The sequence below is a fragment of the Podarcis muralis genome, chromosome 10 (assembly GCF_964188315.1).
Source record: "Podarcis muralis chromosome 10, rPodMur119.hap1.1, whole genome shotgun sequence".
Taxonomy (NCBI): Eukaryota; Metazoa; Chordata; class Lepidosauria; order Squamata; family Lacertidae; genus Podarcis; species Podarcis muralis.
This window is the reverse complement of record NC_135664.1, coordinates 66,009,414-66,030,409: the sequence shown is the minus strand read 5'-3', so window position 1 is coordinate 66,030,409 and position 20,996 is coordinate 66,009,414. Positions and strand designations below refer to the sequence as shown.

At 43.7% G+C, this 20,996-nt stretch overlaps 1 protein-coding gene across 26 annotated transcripts in view; it reads left to right on the top strand.

The window, feature by feature from the left end:
* CELF2 (CUGBP Elav-like family member 2) overlaps positions 1-20,996 on the top strand; it is a 538,053-nt gene that overhangs the window by 202,376 nt on the left and 314,681 nt on the right. For 2 of the 26 annotated variants that reach the window (XM_028746938.2, XM_028746937.2), the window contains exon 1: positions 8,716-9,036. The exons of 19 other annotated variants lie outside the window; for them this stretch is intronic. In XM_028746938.2, coding sequence (XP_028602771.1) covers positions 8,963-9,036 — 74 coding nt within the window. In that variant the 5' untranslated portion in view covers positions 8,716-8,962. Of the gene's footprint in view, positions 1-8,703; positions 9,037-9,421; positions 9,441-10,632; positions 10,652-20,996 lie in introns of those variants that run through there. 5 more of the 26 variants (XM_028746939.2, XM_077935333.1, XM_028746924.2 and 2 more) reach the window with 4 other exon arrangements.

Sequence of the window (20,996 nt, the reverse complement as noted above, 5' to 3'; positions counted from 1 at the left end):
TCAGAAGCCTCTTTGGTGTTTGGGTCTAGTTTCCCAGTTCTCTGGATTACAAGATATAGTTACAGCACATTTTCTCACTAACCACACCAGCTGCTGCTGTATATCTAATATGTGCCACTTGGTTTGCTGTAATATCTGTACTGAGGGTGTGGGGTGGAGTGGTAACAGGGTGCAGTTGGAGGGTCAAACAGGGTTGTTGTTGTTGTTGTTTAGTCGTTTAGTCGTGTCCGACTCTTCGTGACCCCATGAACTAGAGCACCCCAGGCACTCCTGTCTTCCACTGCCTCCCGCAGTTTGGTCAAACTCATGCTGGTAGCTTCGAGAACACTGTCCAGCCACCTCGTCCTCTGTCGTCCCCTTCTCCTTGTGCCCTCCATCTTTCCCAACATCAGGGTCTTTTCCAGGGAGTCTTCTCTTCTCATGAGGTGGCCAAAGTATTGGAGCCTCAGCTTCACGATCTGCCCTTCCAGTGAGCACTCAGGGCTGATTTCCTTCAGAATGGATAGGTTTGATCTTCTTGCAGTCCATGGGACTCTCAAGAGTCTCCTCCAGCACCAGAATTCAAAAGCATCAATTCTTCGGCGATCAGCCTTCTTTATGGTCCAGCTCTCACTTCCATACATCACTACTGAGAAAACCATAGCTTTAACTACACGGACCTTTGTTGGCAAGGTGATGTCTCTGCTTTTTAAGATGCTGTCTAGGTTTGTCATTGCTTTTCTCCCAAGAAGCAGGCGTCTTTTAATTTCGTGGCTGCTGTCACCATCTGCAGTGATCATGGAGCCCAAGAAAGTAAAATCTCAAACAGGGTGGCAAGATGCAAAAGGAGGACAGGACGGCACCTTCCATAGTTGTGAAGAAGATGGCACTTCAGTAGGTGTAGCTGGTCAGCACTGACTGGCAGAGGTTCAAACAGGAATCTGGAGTTGGAACAGATTGAGCTTGGGATCTTGTGTGTACAAAACATGCCCTTTACTGCTCTACAGACATAGGAATCAAACCAGTGGTCCATCTAGCTTAGGGGTCAGCAAACTTTTTCAGCAGGGGGCCTGTCCACAGTCCCTCAGATCTTGTGGGGGGCCGGACTATATTTTTTTTTTTTGGGGGGGGGATGAACGAATTCCTATGCCCCACAAATAACCCAGAGATGCATTTTAAATAAAAGCACACATTCTACTCATGTAAAAACACGCTGATTCCCAGACTGTCCGCGGGCTAGATTTAGAAGGCGATTGGGCCAGATCCGGCCCCCGGGACTTAGTTTGCCTACCCGTGAGCTAGCTCCTACAGACATGGGCAGTTGCTTTCCATGATTTCAGCTCAGAAGTATTTTGCTATTTTTTAAAATGAGGTTACTGCTGTTTTATGCAATTTCTGCTGATTGATCTTCTTGACTGCATGTGCTATGTGTGTAATACATTGTTTATTTGATTTCTAAGCTGCTTTTGCAGGCGTTTTGCAGTAAGCAAAAGGGAAGGAGATTCTAAGCAAATAGAAATCCAGTAACGAGATTCTCGAGGGAACAGCTCATTCTGCAATCTCCTCTTCCCCTCCGACTAAAAGGAACCGCTACTCTATTCACATAAAACAGAACAAAAGTAGACCTAATCACATCTGACAAATGTTGGAGGGCATGGACTGGGTTTAATGCAGCTGTATTGCGGCATCTCCTCTAGGCATGGCTGTTTCCCTTGGAAGGATAGTAGCTGCCTTGTTCTGGTACAAAATTGAGTGACCCTTTGTAGCATATGCTGGATTTTTCTTCACTAGCTTTAAACTTCATATTATGCCCATCCTGCATATGCTGGGTTAATTTAATACTTTTTGGGGACCAGATATACCATGGCATGCTGAAAATATGCAGAAGGATAGCTTGATTGTTCGTTTTTTTCATAACAAAAGGTCTATTTGCCAAGAGAAAGAGAACTGTACGTTTTGGGTGAGCACACCAAGAGTGTTTCATTTGAAAGAGGCACTGTGTATGAATTAGGATTCTTCATTCTTATTGCTGTAAGAAGAAGAAGTTATTCTAACAGCAGAGCCCTATGTATGTTTACCTGGAAGAGTAGAGTTGGAAGGGACCCTAAGGGTCATCTAGTCCAAGCCACTGAAATGCAGGAATCTCAACTAAAGCATCCTTGGCAGATGGCCTTCCGGTCTCTGCTTAAATGCCGCCAACGAAGGAGAGTCTACCACCTCTTGTTGGAGTCCATTCCACTGTCAAACATTTCTTACTGCCAAAAAGTTCTTCCTGATGTGTTGTCAGAATCTCCTTTCTTCTCACTTGAAGTCATTGGCTTGGGTCCTAACACAAGTTTGCACCATCTTCCACGTGACAGCCCCATAGATGTTTTAAGATGGCTATCATATCTCCTCTTAGTCTCTTATCTAGGCTAAACATACCCAACTCCCTCCCATTCCTCATAAGTCTTCATTTCCAGACCCTTGATCATCTCGATCACCCTCCTCTGCGCATGTTTCAGATTATCAATTTCCCTTCTTAAAATGTGGTGCCCAGAACTGGACACAGTACTTCCAGCTGTGGTCTGACCAAGGCAAAATAGAGTGGGGCTAAATTAGCCACTGGATTCAGTGAGGTTTACTCCATTGTAAGTCTGCATAGGCCTAGGACAGCAGTCCTAACCACACTCAACAGTACTCAATGGGCAGTAAGACCCATTGAACCAGGTGGTGCTTGCTCCCGAGAAAATATGCATGAGATTGTGTTGAATGAATATTAGTCATAAAGATGTAAAACCAAGGAAAGGACTTGCTTGCAGACTTATAAATCATGGGTGCAGAATCTTTTGATGTTGTTGGACTACAACTCCCATCAACCACCTGACCATTGGTCATGCTGGTTGGAGCTGATGAGAGTGGGCTTTCAACAACTGTTAGATCAGGCACAGGCAAACTCGGCCCTCCAGATGTTTGGGACTACAACCCCCCCATCATCCCTGACCACTAGTCCTGTTAGCTAGGGATGATGGGAGTTGTAGTCCCAAAACATCTGGCGGGCTGAGTTTGCCTATACCTGTGTTAGATAGTCACAGGTTCCTTACCTTCCCTAAAATAATGTGAACATGAAATGAATAAGCTGGGGCAATGCACAATTGGCTGTTCCTCAATATAAATATCTGTAGCATATATAAAATTAACCTAGTGTTAGGGGAGAAGAGCTTAGACTTCTTCGTAGTCTGCTAGTTTTGTATGTATAGGGATTTCCCCACAAAACATAACATGCTGATTGAGTAGCAGGGGGAGGACTTCATATTTAGGTAGGGCTAATGATGGGAAAGAAATTTGATTGTGTTTGCATTTAAAGACATGCTTACCTAATGAGACCTTTCTAAAACAATATTCAAACTGAAGCATGGGCATCCTTCAAATGCCACATTTCTCTAAATTTTGCAATTCAGTTTTCCAGCCAATTAATGTGTACCAAAATACCTATACTAGGGCACAATGTTCATAAAAATGCATATTTTACTAATGTGCTGTTGGATTTTCATGAGGACTGAAAATCAGAAACTGATGTGGGGACGTGACGAACTGAACTTTAAGACAGGAAAAATGAGAAATGGAGAGAAACCAAAATTGGCAGGCTTGCCCGTTCCCACCGGTCAGAACCCACATACGAATGTGCCTAGAAATCTGTTGTATATTGTGTGTATATCTGATGGATCTTTTTGATAAACATTTTGTGTTTCTCAATTCATAAGGCAAGCAAACGAGCATTGCTACAAGCACGTGACCGCCACAGCAATTTCAGCCTGGGGTATAGAAGGTCCTTTCCCCAGGAAATGATGCATAAATATGACTGTAGGGAAAAAAATCAGAAATATGACCCTAGGACACTTCAGATTTGGGAACCAGCATATGATTGGCGATGTTTGGGTACTAGTTGTTAACAAGGATAGTTTCCATCTCTTGCACTAGAGATTTGGATTCCACCTGACTACCAAGGGAAGGCTGTGAGTTATGAGAGAGATCTGTAGCAGTTATCTCTCAATAGTGAAATGAAGTGGGTAACATGTACTGTGTGCATCAGCTTGTGGGAATATTTTTCACAGCCAACTAGGATGAATTAGGCTGTCTAGGTTGCCATATCAGCAATGGCTAACCCTTGGAACGTTGCAGGCTTGCTTAGGCAGCTGAGTCAAAACATTGGTCTGTTAGCTCAGCATTGTCTACACTGACTTGCAGGTTCCAGACAGGGGTTCCTGTCAGCTCTATGTGGAGATGCCCAGGATTGAACTGTTGGGATACTGCCGGGGAGATGGGGGCATCAGGCAGGCATCAGGCAGCCCCCCAGCTGGCTCCAGCCACCGGTCAGCAGCCGGTCTCCCTTGGAACAGCATCAGTTAGCGACATGAGCCTCAGATACGTTTAGAGACCTGTGCACGCTCTGTCAGCAGAGTGTGTAAATCTTCTCACAGCAGAAGAGGCAGACAGACAAATGTGCAAGCAGTATATACAGCATTTTATTCAGCATAGTTCAGGAACAGAGGGAAACATGTCTGCTTCCCTTCATGTCCAGCAAAACAGCAGTATAGCAAAAGCAACATACAATGGAAGTTCCCAGCAGACTGTGCTGGAAGTAAACAGGCATGTGATACACAACAGTCATGCCTGGCCCTTTTAAGGTGGAATGGAACTAAATCCTAACATGAACCTGGGACCTTCTGCATGCAAGGCAGATTCTCTAACACTGCTACCCAGGGGTGGAGGAAGGGGGGTGTGGTGGGTGTGGGTCGCCCCAGGTGTCACCACTGAGGGGAGTGACAAAATGTCGGGCAGCACTTACCGTGGGGCCTGCAGCACGTCCAAGCCACGTGTCTCTCCTGGAAGAGAGCACGCATAGGCTCCGTGCTGCCCAAACGGTCCAACCACTGCCTCCCCCCCAGCTGTAGGGCAGCTGAGTGGGAGGAGGCAGGCAGACTTCAGAGGCCCCGCGGTGCGCCCCACCCCTATGGACGGTTCGTCCCACCCCTGGGCGCGTTGCCCCAGGTGCGCAAGCAGCGTTCACAGCCACTGCTGATACCCTTGGCAGCTCCTTCCCTTACCCCCTCCCCACATTGCTGTTTTTCACACTGGCCAAATTCATATTCTAAGCTCCTTGGAGCAACCTGTCTTTCATTCCTACAATATTCTGTGGAGCCACAGGTTCTTTGGTGCAACGTGGATAAACGAAACAGGGCGAAGTAGCTCACATTTTAGCTTTTGATAGGAGCAGCATGGATCTTATCACTGCTTAGTTCCCACTGCACTACACATATTTAGAAGAGGGCGAAAGAGAGGAATAGAAACAAACCAAGAATTCTGGAGTTGGGAAGGATCTTGGGAGGTGACCTGGATCTTGGCTTCCCAAACTAGGATCCACCATGGACCACCAGTGGTCTGAGAGCTTCCTTCAGGTGCTCTGCGGCATGGCTGTATTAAATATTCACACTGATTGTAACTGTATTTTTTTATTGCTTCTGTCATTTAAAATGCAAATTGTAATGCAATAAAATGGAACGTGAGAAATTAGAGAAGCAATAAACATGCAACTGAATATCACGCAGCATTGTTCACAGCACAACTAGTGTAGCAGGCAGGAAAATCATTATGTGGTCTGCCAGTACCATCAGTAATGTTCAAGTGGTTCATGGGGGGGGGGGATTGGGGGACCTCACTGTTGCAACTAGAGCATCCTTGGCAGATGGCTGTCTAGCCTGTAGTGAAGGACTGGCCACCCACCTCCGGAGGCAGTCTCTGTTCCTCTCTCTGCCCAACAGCTCTTGCTGTTAGGAATTTTCTCCCCGTGTTTAGCTGAAATCTGCTTCTTTGCCATTTCCAACCATTGCTTCTAGCCCTGCCTTCTAGAGCAACAGAGAACAAGCCTCTTCCAACATCTGTGTTGCTCCATCTTCAGCGATTGCTAAAGCTGATATTTTGAAGACTGTATAGTTGCACTAAGAGGTCAACATATATTTTACTACTTCTAAGTTGACCTGCGGTGTACATATGTATTACAAGTGTCACATAACATCCATTTGGCATTTGTGAGGAACTTATCTCTTGGTGGGGCAGCTCCTAAACTGTGGAACTCCCTGCCCATTGACTTTAGGCAGATACCTGCACTGCATTCTTTTCAACACCCGCCAAAAACGTATCTCCTTGGGCAGCCCACCCAGACATGTATACGTGCATTTTTAATATGTTATTTCTTCTTACTGTAAAGAACTCTAGATGTCAATCTTATTCATTCTGCTTTTTCATAAACTTGTTTTTAACGTTGATTTTATTAATAATTTTAATGTATATTTTATACCGCTCAGATCAGGGGTTGGCAAGGTTTACTTCTCCTGGACCGGTTCACTCCCTCTGTGGGCCGGATTGCACGGGTTCGTAAGCGCCCATGATTTCCTGCATCTGCATCTGCACAGACACAATTTTTGTCTTCTGTGCATGCGCAGATGCGATTTCCAGTGCTGTGGAAGCGAGTCCCTGTGCCACACTGGTTTAGCGCAGCACGCGGGGACTTGCCGAGTGGGCAGCTCGGTTCGGGGGCAGCTCATAGGCCGATTAAACGACCCCCATGGGTCACTTCTGGCCCATGGGCCTTAGGTTGCCTACCCCTGGCTTAGAGGTTTCATTTACAGTTAAGCGGCGTACAAGTTTTGAAAAATAAAATAAATGTATGTGTGTGTGTATGTTTGCACGTGGGTATATAAATATATTCTAATATATTTTACGGGCTCTGCTAAAACGACTGACCTAGTTTTGTATCTGCTTTCATTCATGCAGAAAGTTGCTCCTTTCAGCAACTAATACTCATGCAGACACTTGTATTTTTCGGAGCCGCTCGGTCCCTTTTGTTCCCCTCACTTCTGCTGTGTTCCTTTCTGCTCTGCCTCCTCCTTTGCTCTCACTGTCCTCGGCCTCATTTGCCCTCACTGCTATTCAATTGGATTGGCTGCGGCGATCCTCGTGACTTTTTATTTAGGCATCCGCGATGATATCACACCTGATGCTGATCTGTCACATCAAAACAAACGGGTGCCAAACGGCATAGAAATAACCAGAACGTTTGGCAAGTCATTCCCCTCCCCCCGATAATTTTATTCAGCCATGTTAAGATGCCAATATAGAAATTGGAAAATATTCTGTGCAAAATCTAATACATAATGTATAGATCTGTTTGCTGGGGCAGAGTAATGCAGTGATGCCGATATTGTGTTTTGATTTAGCTTGAATTCCTACGTTTCTGGATAGCGCTATTATTATTATTATTTTTAAATGTTAAAGATCTGTGCTGCAATATGTTGAACTAACAAAAAGAAAGGAAATAGTGGATGAGATCCAGCGTCTCACCAAGAGGAGCTCCCCATTCTCCCTCAGTCTGTCCCAGAGCAGATTTTGGGGGCACATGGGTTTCAGAGAGGAGGGGAGGGAAAAGAAGCCCTTTTTGCACAAGTGGATCGGTTGTGCAAACAGAATGCCGTAATTGGATATTTCCCAGCAGTAAGAAATTGCTCCTTCTGAAGTTTTCACATAGCGTCATGATCGGTTTCAAGTCTTTTGAACAGAGCACTGAGGTCCCTGAATCAATGTACAGTTGTTTGATGAAAATGAGAAGTGTGCTTTTTATTGCATAAAGTTAGTTCTGCTGAACTCATGTGAATGAGGGTGACATCTGCCTTGAAACGTTTACTGCCTTATTGTAAAAGTGCCTCATTTGTTATAGTGACTGGTGTAGGACTGTTTCATACTTCAAATTCCTAAGGGGTTAGTATCAGTTCCTCAATCAGCATTTTAGCCCATTGGACACAGAGCCATAAATACGTAAAATATGAGAGGGTCTTTATTTTCTCTTTCTCTCTCTTATCCACATAGTCCTGACTGCTTTGGTTTCATAGTGCAAGTTTCCCCCCACCCATAAGATGATTTCTTCCCCTTCTCCCCATAACCCCATCTGGATTCATTATGGATGTTGTAAAATAAATATTCTCAGATATCAGAAAGGGCTTTATTCGAAAAGGTTTATGAGGGTTCCTGAGAATATCAGAGCCATCGGGCGATTAATCACCTTTCCATGTTTGTGTTTTCATTATCTATCCATCTCTCTATACTCTATCTGTTTATCTATCGATCTCCTTGGATAAAGAAGCAAGGAGCCAAACACTTTAGCCCATTCAGCCCCCCCAAAGCTAATTTTATGAATTTGTTAACAGATTGTTTCTTTGCCCTGCATAGATGAGGGTTATTTTAAATGCAATTTGCTTCTGCTTGGCAGAGTGCAGAGAAACCAATAGAAGTTGGATGAGGCCCAAATAAACAGACCTTGGGTTCAACAGGGGAATATTTTTTTGTGGCGGTTCTTGTTTTGTAAACCCTTCTAAAACTCTTTTTATCGTCGCCACAACAAGCAGTTTAGCAGGATCCTGAGTGAGTTAAACAAAAGCGGATTTGAAATTCAGAAACTGATTCCTTATGCATTTGAGAGAAGCTGGCCCTCTGGCTGCCTTTTCTCTCCCCCACCCCACCCCACCCCCCAAAAGAAAACCTCCTTTAAAACAAATCGAGCCTGTCCACAATTTCGAGCGTGCATCGTCCAGCTCTTTGCCGAGGCTCTCTGCCCGGGTTTGCAGGGGTTAAATTCTAGCTGCAGTGGGGAAGTGGCTCCGCCCCCCGTTTTCAGCACCTGGCGCTCTATAGACAGTTGCCTCAGCAGTAGATTTCAGAGGGGATTGGAGGAAAACAAGAGGGGGAGAGAATGTGACAACTGCCGACTCTGACTGCTGCCTTGGGGAGGCCTCCCGCACCTGTCCTTGCCTGTCTCTTGGCCAGTGCAGTTGTTGAATCAGACAAGCAAGAGGAACATTCTTATTTGCCAGACCAGAACGGTGTGCATAGGAGGAAAGAGAAGAGGAAGAAGAAGAAGAAGAAGAAAAAGAAGAAGGAGAAGGAGAAGAAGATGACTTCTTCATTCAAGCTGGATTTTCTACCGGAGATGATGGTTGATAGCCGCTTGCTAGTTTCCGACAGAATGTAAGTACCGACTCAGCTGCCCGGCAGCATCCGAACCTCAGACCGAGCCAGTTCCCGAGATTCTAGGTGGTTGTATTTTGTGTGCTTTTTCCCCCCTGGAGGGTTTTGATGGTATAAACAAAAGCCCTGGATTTCTCCCTCCCTTTCTCTTTCTCTCTCTCTCTCTCTGAGGCTACCGACTTGCTGCTAGAAGTGTCTGTGTGGCAGAGTAAGGATTTATCCCCTCTCTCTCGTCACTTGAAAATTCTTTTGTGGTCTCTAATGTGTGTGTGTGTGTGTGTGTGTGTGTGTGTGTTTTCTTGCACTCATCCCCCCCACACCCTCCGTTGTGTTTGATCTGCAACATTCTCTATCCGCGAAACTGGGGGGCGGCTAATGGTAGCTGTAGAGCAGAGACCCGATAAGTATGATTTACATTCTGTTTATTTAATGTGGGGAAATGCAGTGCCGAGCCTTACAGGGTTTTGTTTTATTTTATTTTTAAGAAAGGCACACTCTTCACATCCAGTGGAAATTCCTATACAGATATTTTGCCTCCTGCTTAGAAATCTTAACTTGTTGGGGGGGGGGGGTAAGGCGCAAACTGCTCAGATTAAGAAAGAAAATGCACTTAAAAATAAATTAGCCACAGATGCAGACTGTTTGAATGTGTGGGAAATGTGGTCAGTTTTTGTGACAGAGCAGGGAGGAAATTAAAACGGACAATTTTGCCCGTGTTGGCGGATGCATGGTAAATTTAGTGTTAATTATTAGGAAGATTATTCTTGTATACAGGGATGGAAAGACTAGAGAGATTGATTGGACAATGTGCATGCTAGATTTTCATGAAGGGAAACAGATTTGGTTAATTTTCTGCCTTGACACTTGATCTTTAAAGTTCCGGTTGCTCTATCATTGCCTGACACCAGGAAAGGAAAAGAAAGTGTATTTTGGGTTCTCTAGGAATGAAAGGCAAAAATTCAACAGAGTAAATCTGGACCCTAACATAACATCATTCCTGGAAAACAAAATTAATCCCATCTGAAATAAGAATGATAGGATCACGCCGAACTTTGCAAACAAGAATATGACCATGCTGGATTTATATAATGAAAAGGGAGGAAATGAGATTGCAGCACTGGCTACGTGGTACGTCTCTTTAGTGGAAAGTGTGTGCAAGGTAGAAGTTCGAATAAAACTTTGTACATGGTCTTCAAAACTATCATTTTTTAAAAAAAAGAAAAAGGAATGGAAATCCACTTCCTTCCCATATAGTCTGGTGCCGGCCATATTATGAATTCATTCAAAGTTGTTGCACCTAATTCCGCCCCACCCACCTCCCCGGTAATTTTTCTCTTGGGGCTGTAGATTTCTTAGCCGATGGAGCGTTTGAGATGAACTATTCATGAAATAGCCATCTGTTTCAGCTGCTGAGGATTAATGTGTTGCCGAGGTGGGGGTGTCATATTTAGTATGGGTGAGCCTCTCTGTCATATGCATTGTGCATAATACACATGCGTCGTTGATGCCTTCCACAGTCCAGTTTCGGATAATCCTAAATTTAGAACATGGTGTCTGTTGTTGGGAATGGTGAGTTTCCGAAATCGACCATTTCGCTTGACTCGGAGCCTCAATGGTATGTGCTACAGTTGCTTGTTTTGTTTTGTTTTGTTGCTGTTATGTTACCCATCCTTCACCCAGGAGAGTGCCAAGTTGACGCTCTCAAATAGTTTTTGAGAAGATCTGTCAATGCACAAATGTCCGCTTGCGTTCCTCTCAGCTTTATACATTCTTACTGCTGGCCCCTCCAAATCAGTCAGAAAAGATATTGCTGATAACCATCTTGGAACACCAGGGTTCTATTACCTGAAACTGGTGGTGTTTTGGCTGTCACTTAAGTTTATGGAAATACTTCCTCAACTCACCCATTGAAGGATGAGAAGTGTAAAATTGTTCCTTCAGAATCATGCCTTCTGGAGTTGTGGGGCGAGGAGAAGTCTTCCAGCTTGTCTAGAAGCCCATAATTCTCCTTTTTTAAAAAGTCCTATGCCTCTGTTTGAAAACGATGCAGAATTATATTTTAAAAGGCTTTGATAAATAGCTTTGCATTCACTCTGTGTTCCCCCCCTCCCCTCCATTAAAAAACACGAGCTGTATCAGCAGTAACTCTTGTATACAGTCTGCTTTAGTGATCGTGTTATGAGATCTCATCACAATGCAGAAATGTAACTTAGTGGATGGTCCAAGCAGCTATAAAGATTGATGCTTTCCAGGGATTTCGCACATCCTGTGTGCACAATTAATAAAGAATAGTTTGCTGGCTTCAGCTGGGGCCGGAGGAAGACTAGTAGGGGGTGTCCAGTCTTTAAATAAGGATATATGACCTTGCACTTTCTCGAGAGCGGAAAACAATTGCATCATTACAGTCTCTCTCTCTCTCTCCCACCCCCTGCCAAAGATGCGATTGGTTCGGTTTGTGTATAATTCTCTTTGGGAAGCCTTTGGATTCATCAGCGCTGATGAATGAACAGTGGTTGTACAGCTTGATTGCCCATGAAGAGCCGTTTGTCATACAAGCATGTTGCCCTTTGAGGCCGCCCATCCCAGATGCCCGAAGCGACGCCACAAGCCTGGGAACCCGTTTAATCTTTTCTCGTTGCCTGTTGGGCGAGCGGCTCAAAAGTTTCGGCAAAGGGCACAATCCACAAGGAAGTTCTCTCCCTTCAAATCCCTACTGAAATGAATGGGAACGAGCCTGATAGCATGGTCAATGGCTTGTTGCCCAACCCTTAATTTTATATCCTAGGGGAGAACAACCAGTGCTGTCTTTAGCAAGGAGTTATTTAATGCTTGAGAATATTAGATTAGGGTTAATTGGTGTAGATGGAAAAGGGTTGTCTCGTAAACTGTTAGAAAATGTCATTTTCTTTATTTTTTTGAAGGTTCTTTTCTTTGCCTAGGGAAGAACGACTATCATAAGATATTCCAGTGTTCATGAAAGCTACTGCATATAATTTTGGATCTGCGTAATCTTTAAACATTGCCGGTTTGAAATACATATTATCGTTTTCAACTTTTTAAAGCTTTATTTACGACTCCAATAATCAACAAGAAAGCAGTGGATATCCTCCCTCCCAACACACGCACACACATTTGTGGACTGGTTTCTTATTACTCTTAAGATAATAACATTTGAATTGGCCTGCTATACTGAATTCATGGTGCGTATTACTTTAATAGGCTAAGCTGACACTGAAAGTGTAAGTATTCAGTCACTTGTACTGATGTAGATACCGCCACAGCCTGGGCAAGATGAGTAGGGCAAGAAAGTCCTGTAGTACTTCCTTCTGGAATTCCATCATAAAAAAAATTGCCATTAAACAATACCCATGGAGGGTAGCTGCTGGTGATCCCAGCTGATATTAAGAGGTTGCGTAGATGGTTCATTTCCTTGTTGTGCCCTTTGCGGACTTCGTCTGGCTCTATTTTTCAGTTGCATAAAATGTGATGTATTGCCTTATCTCTCAATGGCAGTTGTCAATGGTGTAGAAGAACCAAGAAGCTAAGTCCAGAGGGTGGTACGTTGATGTATTAGCCAGGGCACCACAACAGGCAACAGCACACACACACTCACCATTCTGACTTCACATGAGCACCTACGAAGCTCAGAGAATTCTCTGTTTACCTTTCCCAGGCTAAGATATTCCACCGGGTGCACTTTGGCTGAGGGGTGTCTCAAATGTTGTGGCTGCCCTACCCGCTGGTTTCCTTTCCCTGGGCCAGGAATATATCACAGCTAATAAAACTCCCTGTCCTTACTTTTGATAGCATAGTAGTTCTTAGGACCACACACTTATCAGCTTGGTCTCCATCGCTGTCTTTGGATTGTTATACCATTCCAAGCAAACCAAGCTTCATCATCAAATCGCTCTGTGCTTACTCACTCCAATCTAAGACCATGTGACCTCCTGCCTTTTGGAGGGATGGAGGAAGAATATCCTTGATCATAAAGGTCTTAGTAGCTTCCTCCTGTAAGTGGAGCAACTCTTAATTCTTTAAGGGAACATTGTGTGTTCTCTGGACCTCTTGATAGCAAATCTCTGGATCAGAGTGAGCATGGTTTATAAGAGCCTCCCCAAAATATATGGTACAGCATCCCTCGTGTGCCATAAAACATCATTTTGTATATTGAAATCTCTTAGTCCTGAGCACTAGATAGAAAGCAAACCCTTACTACAATACTAAGGAAATGTTTGGACCGCTCAAGAGATGAAGTAATTCAGGAGAACATAATGGTATTTTGCAAAAAAAATAAAAAAAATGGAATGCTTGTGTTTTTTCCAGTACCAGACACTAATAAAGACATCTCACGTCACTGAAATCGACGGGGAGAACAATACTGGGTGGTTTTCACTCACCCAGTGATTTTGCAGAAGGGCTACTCATTCAGTTCAGTGGAGGCCAGAAGTCCATATAAACATTCATTTGCACGCATGGATCTGTTGTTCCTATTCAAATGAACAGTGCATTATGGGTTCCAGAGAGTCCTGTATCTGCACTGGAGTTCACCTACAGTTTTGGATTAGAGTGATTATCGATTATATTAAAATGAGCACGGTTGTTCATTTTGGACACTGTGCTCTTACATCTTGATGCGGCAGTCTATCAACTCTGTTTATCACTTTGGATTCCATTGCGCTCCTTTTTTTTTCTTTCTTTTTTTTTGCCTACTCACTGACCAGATCTGAGTGCCACAGATGCCAACTAAATTTGAGTTTTATCTTTTAACGACTCAAGAATATAATCACGTGCAACTGATTGGGTGCCACAGAAAAGTGCCATGAGTTATCCATTAAAATTAGTCTTTGAATTATCTCCCTCATCTCTGAGATGAGTCAAATTTTCTCACATGTATGCCAATGTGTTAATTATGTGGTGGTTGATGATATATTTGAAGAGCTGGTGTGTTTTTCTTTTAAGATATCCAGTGTACTACAGAATTTAATCTATACAGGGTTTCATTGTCTGTGTAGCGCCCGTTCTGAGGGGGGCAGAGTCTGGTAGAAATTCAGCCAGGGAGGCACCCATGTTTTTTCGATTGCCTCACAAGAGAAAATGCTCAACTGCATTGAAAAATATTAAATCACAAAATATGTGTTGTAAAAAGACCTGGAAACCTTCCCCCAAAAGAGAGAGAGAGAGAGAGAGAGAGAGAGAGAGAGAGAAAGTGCTCAGCACCTATTGCCAGTGAGAAACTGTGTACCTTGTTATTATCTCTTGTTTGATGCTGTTTCCTTATCGTATGTTCGTATTTTGGCAGACAGTTATAGCATTGATCCGGCTGGCTGTATCATTTTAAATTGTTCCACGTTGATAGTTCATTGTAAGTTGCTCTGTTCTGATTCCTTTGGCAGCCATTGATGAAAAGCCTAAGGAAGGAGGAATAATAAAAAGAACCTTGAATGAAGATTAAAAGCTTCAAAACTGAATAAGGATTTTCAGTGATACACATGGTAAATTAAGCTGCGGGCAGGGGGATCCAATATATTCTCCTTCCCTGCTCATCTTTACAGCTATTGTTAGATAGTATAAAGTCCATGATCTTATTTTTTACTTTGTACAATGCCTAGATTTTAAAGTATTATTATTATTATTATTATTATTATTATTATTATTATTATTATTAATTATTGGCATTGTGTAAACCAAAAACAAATTGAATCAATTGCGGGGTTCTAACCCGATTGAAAAGAACACCCCACTCCAAATGTGAATGTATGAGATTAAATGAAGATGGTGCTTATTCAACATGCAGGAGACGTATTTTTTTAAAGTTTATTAATAATAGCGATATCACACTGCTTTTTCAACATACCAGTTTCTGTCTATCAGATGTGGCATATCTTCCTTTAATCTCACACATTTTCATTGTTCGCTTATTTGTTTCTTGTCACCCAAACTAAAACCCAGTGACTAATATGATTTATATATTTTGCTTCCATTGGAGAGAGAAAAGACGTTCTCCTAAACATTTCAAAATGGGTTTCGGTGTATTTTAATTGTCTAGTATTTTGTAGTAATTTTGGCTAAGGCAATCAAGTTTCATAATTAATCCCACACGTTCTTTAAATAATAGCAACAACAGCAACTCGGAAATTGTGTATGAATGGCAGAGTGGGAGAATTCAGGCAATTTAAAAATTCATGGAATGTAAAAACATGTTTATCATCAAGAAATGGCCCACTAGAGATTGGGAGAAGTCATTGATGCCCCACAGAATATGCATATCACACAAGCCCCTTAGATCCAAGCTGGGGAGGGATTGCTTCCTTCGAGTTTTTTTAGCCCGACTAATTCCTTTCATTGTGGTGCTGTTTTGGGATTGAATCACTTATTGTTGCAAAAAACATAACCATCTCTTCTGACATGGTTATGTGTGTTTGGTGGCAGGAGGTTTTGGGGAAAGAGCAAAGTCCAGATTTTGCAGGGAGAGAATTAGCTCCTGGGGAAGAAGAAAGGCGAGGCAACTCACTGGGGGGAAAGGAATGCCAACACGAGAGAATCTCTTTGGAAAATAAAAACTAATTGGAGCAATAAAAGTGATGCTCTAAAGTAATTCTGGAATAATTGTTCCTATTTAGAATCATCAGCCTTTAATTGCTTTGCCCACACTCCCAAGCTCAATTTTCGCGTGTGAAGGGAGACCAAATAATTTCCTGCAAAATGTCTAACTTCTGATGTGGAATGCTCCCTCTCTTGGGAAGATCCCCCCAGTTCAGTGGGTGCACACATACTGTGTCCGAAAAACCTACAGAGTTTAATCCCTGGTCTTTCTAGATAGTGCTAAGAACCACCTTTTTCTGAAACCCTGGAGAACTGCTGCGAGTCATCGTAAGCAATAGTGGAGGCACATCCGTCTATTCCTGGTCCATGTTTACCCATAAATCTGTTCCAACCCAGTTCCACATTAATCTGAATCCCTTAAAATAAAAAAGGGATGAAATTTCACATCTAAATTTGTTTTTAAATCTCTAAACGTTCCACCTGAGACTATGCGGTTCTAAATGCTTTTTCTCTCAAAACACACCTGTAAAAACATATTTTGATATGTGCATTTCAGCTCAGAGCATTCCCAAAGTGCAAAGGCCGGTGGGTAACTTAAGTTCTGATCTGTCCATTAGTCTGGTGTGTGTGTGTGTCAATCAAGGCAGTTTGTACTGGGATTTGCAAAGATCAAATCACTCAAGCGCCCTGAAAAGACAATACTGAGGTAGATGGATCCCAAACTCTGGCTGCACCAAGACGGCTTCCTATTTCCTACTCAAGATTTTAAGAATGTTCTCCAATGCTTTGATTGCCTTTGGCTCCCTCCACCCATTCTGTATCTCCTGTGAATGGTGTTGACGGGTGTTCAGTGTGGTCCTCCGGTTGGCTTTACTGCTGCTAAGCCTAGACCTTTGTCCTTCTCTCATAGCTCACGTATGTCACTCTTCCCTCTGGAGGATGCCGTTTTGACAATCAATTCCTCCTCACAATGCCAGCATATATCATAGAAATGTGCTTCTCCTTGGCAGCGTATCTGTTTTCTTCACAGCTTGAGCCCCTTCAGATAATAACGTTGAAATTATAACAGAGGCAATATGATTGCCTGGCATTTAAAATGTCATTGGGAAGCAACTTTTGTTTTATGCTCAGCCTTAAATACACCGTATCCCAGCGAATGCCCAGGTGAGCCCGTTTTGCAGAGAGATTGCCTGCTATACTTGCGTGCCCGTAACTAGCTGGATAGCAAGCCTGCTACGAAGCTGGACCTGGCGACCTCATGGAAAGGTTGCAGCTCAGTGGTAGCGTTATCTGCTTTGTGTGCAGGATGTCACATGATCAATCCATGACAGCTCCAAATGGGGCCGAGAACGTCCTCTGTCTGAAACCCTGGAGGGCCGTTGCCAACCAGAGAAGACTGGCAGATGGATCATGGTCTGACTCAGTATCAGACAGCTTCCTATGTTCCTAAATGTCAAGGGAAGGGAGTTCAGCCTTAGCTACAGGACCAAGCTGCAGTGGCAGCCATTGTATTCACCAAGTAGGCTTCTCTAGGAAGAACCATAGTGGTAGAACCTCTGCTTTTCATACAGAAGGTCCCCATTTGAACCATCAGCATCTCCAGGTAGGGCTGGGACTGTTCCCTGGCTGAAACCCTGGACAGCAGCTGTCAGTCAGTGTGGACAACACTAAACTAGCTGGATCAATAGGCAAATTCGGTATAAAGTAGGTTCCTATCTGCCAATAGGTCATGCCTGCTGTTTTCCTTGCTCCTCCAACCTCCACCTAACAGAAAGCCATGTCCTGGACAGATGAAGGGATCTCCTGTTGCTGTATCTGAGCATTGTTTCATCATGTTTTGCATATTCTAAATTGCCATCGGCCGTTCTCTGAAAGCTTTGCGGGTTTATGGAAGCATTCCCTCTATTGAAAACGCTGAGCAAGTCTGTCGATCCATGAGCTTCATTTATACATTGGAATGGGCCACAAGCACCTAGACTGGGTGATGCTCAAGGCTGGGCCACCTGTGTATTCTCAAAGTGATAATGCCAGGTAATGGCTACTACTACTGAAACATCTCATGGCTGGCTAGTGAGAGGAAGTTGACCTCTGGTGTTTCAAACAATGTCCCACTTTTTCAGGACAAACACCGATGGCTCACTGGACTTGCAGTTGAAGAGTCAGCCAATGGCTAAAGCGTTGTGTCTGCATTCCAGAATTTTTGTAAGATAATGTATGTGAAGCATTTGAAATACAGGGGGGGGGGGAAGAGTTCTATATGGAGATTTGGTGGTTAATAATAATCATTAGCACAACTATGTTTGCTTGGAGGTAGGTTTTCGAAAACGTGTTACAGTGGCGCTTAGGAACCCTGACATATTATTAAGGATGGATGGATCTGTCAGTTTCAGGTCTCTCATTTTTCTACATTTCTGCATCAGTTTGCTTGCAAAAAGAAAAAGGAAAAATCTTACAAAAACCCATCATCGTTTTAGTGTACGTTTCTACCTTTGTGTGTAAGTTTGCCTAATTGAAACAATTTTGCAAGTGGTTTTCCCTAATATGCATTCTGTATGTTATCCTCACTAATACTGGCATTTTTGCACACCCATTCCCCAATGCACCCATTTCTATAAAAAAATTTGGGAAGGTGGGGAGCTGCATTACAAAATTTGTAGATTTGTGAATTTCAAACGATAGCTGCCTTTCGGCATTCGAATTCTTTCGGGAAGTGCGAATCCTGTTCACATAATGTGAACCGAACCTAGTTTCCTCCCCGTCCTTTTACATACCCTTCAGCCCTTGTGCTTCTCTGACGCCTGATTCTCTACGAACTTAACAGATGAGAAGGATTCTGTGTATCTGTGCATCAGACATTACCCTTGCAGCTGCCATTTTACCATAATTGCCTGGGGAGCTTTCCACTTGTGCCGGTTGAGCATGACTCACGATGTCAGTGGTAAGCCTGCCATTTGTCAATTAATTGATATTAAAAAGGCTCCGTCATTTAACCTGCTGACAGCATTTCAAAGGATGAGAGCTCAACACGTGCCCTGACGCTGCATTAATAGCAGCAGTCTATCTTTAGTTGGCATGCATTAGTTGCCAGCATCCAAAGAGACCGCGGATCAATTTTTGCTCAAGCTCGTCCATCCGCTGAGAAGTTTCATTGTTATACCAAAATACTAATACACCCTTTTAGGCTGTTTTCCACACAGCAGCTGGATGGATCTTTCTATCCCAGCTCTACCTGGAGGGATGAATTTGTACGTGTGTTGTGTGTGGCAATATATCTTGGTAGCTGCCTTGGGTATTTTTATTGAAATATAAGAGAGAAATAATTTCATTGGTATTTTATCTATTGTGTGTGTACGTACATCCATCGAATCTTCAGACAGGATACCCTGATGGGTCTCTGTGTCTTCAATTCAGGCATAGGAACACAGAACCACAAGAAGTCAGACCACTGGCCCATCTAACTCAGTGCTGTCTACACGGACTGGCAGCAGCTCTCCAGAATTTAAAGCAGGGTTATTCCCTAGCCATTACTGGGACCATTTACGGGCAAGGCAGATCTTATACCACTGAGATACAGCCTTCCCCCGAAAAGACATGCGCACAGGCTTCAAGCTTGCCAGAACCACATTTTTGTTTTCTATTAGACCACAAGGTCCACCAACCAGAGTCAGGTACAGAGCAGTGGCTCCAGCTGCAAAATAGTGGTGCAAGGGATGGAGTCGATTGCTTGTTCCACCCCAAAAGCCACAAACCAAATGGTGCTGCATATATAATTATAAACCTACACCTGAGTTACTACAAATTACTTACAGATGCTTAGAGACTTTTAAACTATATATATATTAAGCAGCTTACAATGCTTTTAAATAATAACATGAGACGCTTAGCAGCCTAATTTGGTTGTGAGTGGCTGATCCTTTTTGTTAAACAATTGGGAGTCCTTGCCGATCTACGGCGAATCATCTGGTGATCTCCCAGTAGATCCCAATATGTCTTTGCTCTTCACTTGCTCTCGATTGTCTGATACATGGATCCAAAGCTTGATCATGTTCATGATACCAGACCTTGCTTGGGTTTCATTGATCTTTAACTATGTTGTAGGGAATCCTGGGGTCCCTTAACAAGATTAGGGATTCCTCAGCATTGGACTTTGTGGACCAAGTTGGTGCTGAAGTATTGATTATTCTGCTGCTCACGTGAATGTGCAGTGCTGAGGAGGACTCCCCAAAAACCTCTAAAACACCGAGAGCTTGCATGACAAATGTCTGAGAACTTCGTCAGCAGACACAGTTGATGCGGGAAAGGTCATCCGGAAGGTGGAAAGATTGAAAACTCGCTGGATTTAGTCACTGCGCATTCATCAAAAGAGAAAATTGTTCACCCACACACACTCTGCTTGCTTCCTTGGAGGGAAACGTGCCATTCCTTGGCCAACAAGCAGTTTTGAAATGCTTCCCAAAGAGGACGATGGCCTTTTCTCCCCATCCAGTTATTCCCTTTCCAAGCAGGCACAAAACCAATCAGTGAGATTACTTGACCAGACTATTCACTTCCCTCATCAACTTCCGCCCTCACTGATGCGTGGTCCGGCAGCGCTGAGACAGTGTGGCCTAGTTCCAGACAAGTGCTCTTAATTTGCCTGAAATGGGCTCAGGTAATTGAGAGTTATTAACTTGTGGCAAAGGTTGAACGATGTTTGAAAATCTGCAAAACCGAGCCATTCTCCTAATGCTTCTCGGAACAGGCAACTGCCTATGTCTGGCTGGCTGATTGCCTCCAGGTCTTTATGGGCGATGGAACAGATTCGATGGCAGCCAGTCACTGACCCTTAGTCCCAACACAAGTAGTGAATTGCCCTGTGATAGATTAGCAACCTCACTTTCAGTCACTGATCAGCTGTGGGGAAGATCTTGTAGGTTTGTGTATGTGGTTCAACTATATTCCCCTATGAGATGGTAGATTAGGGCTGTGTACACACTAGTTAGGTAAAGGTAAAGGTAAAGGGACCCCTGTCCATTAGGTCCAGTCATGGCCGAATCTGGGGTTGCGGCGCTCATCTCGCTTTATTGGCCGAGGGATCCGGCGTACAACTTCTGGGTCATGTGGCCAGCATGACTAAGCTGCTTCTGGCGAACCAGAGCAGCACACGGAAATGCCGTTTACCTTCCCACTGGAGCGGTACCTATTTATTTACTTGCACTTTGACATGCTTTTGAACTGCTAGGTTGGCAGGAGCAGGGACTGAGCAACGGGAGCTCACCCCGTCGCGGGGATTCAAACCGCCGACCTTCTGATCAGCAAGCCCTAGGCGCTATGGTTTAACCCACAGCGCCGCCTGCGTCCCGTACACACTAGTTAGTACCACAAAAAATGTAGTTTTTCTCAGTCCAGAATCATTCATGCTTGTCATGCAGCTTTCA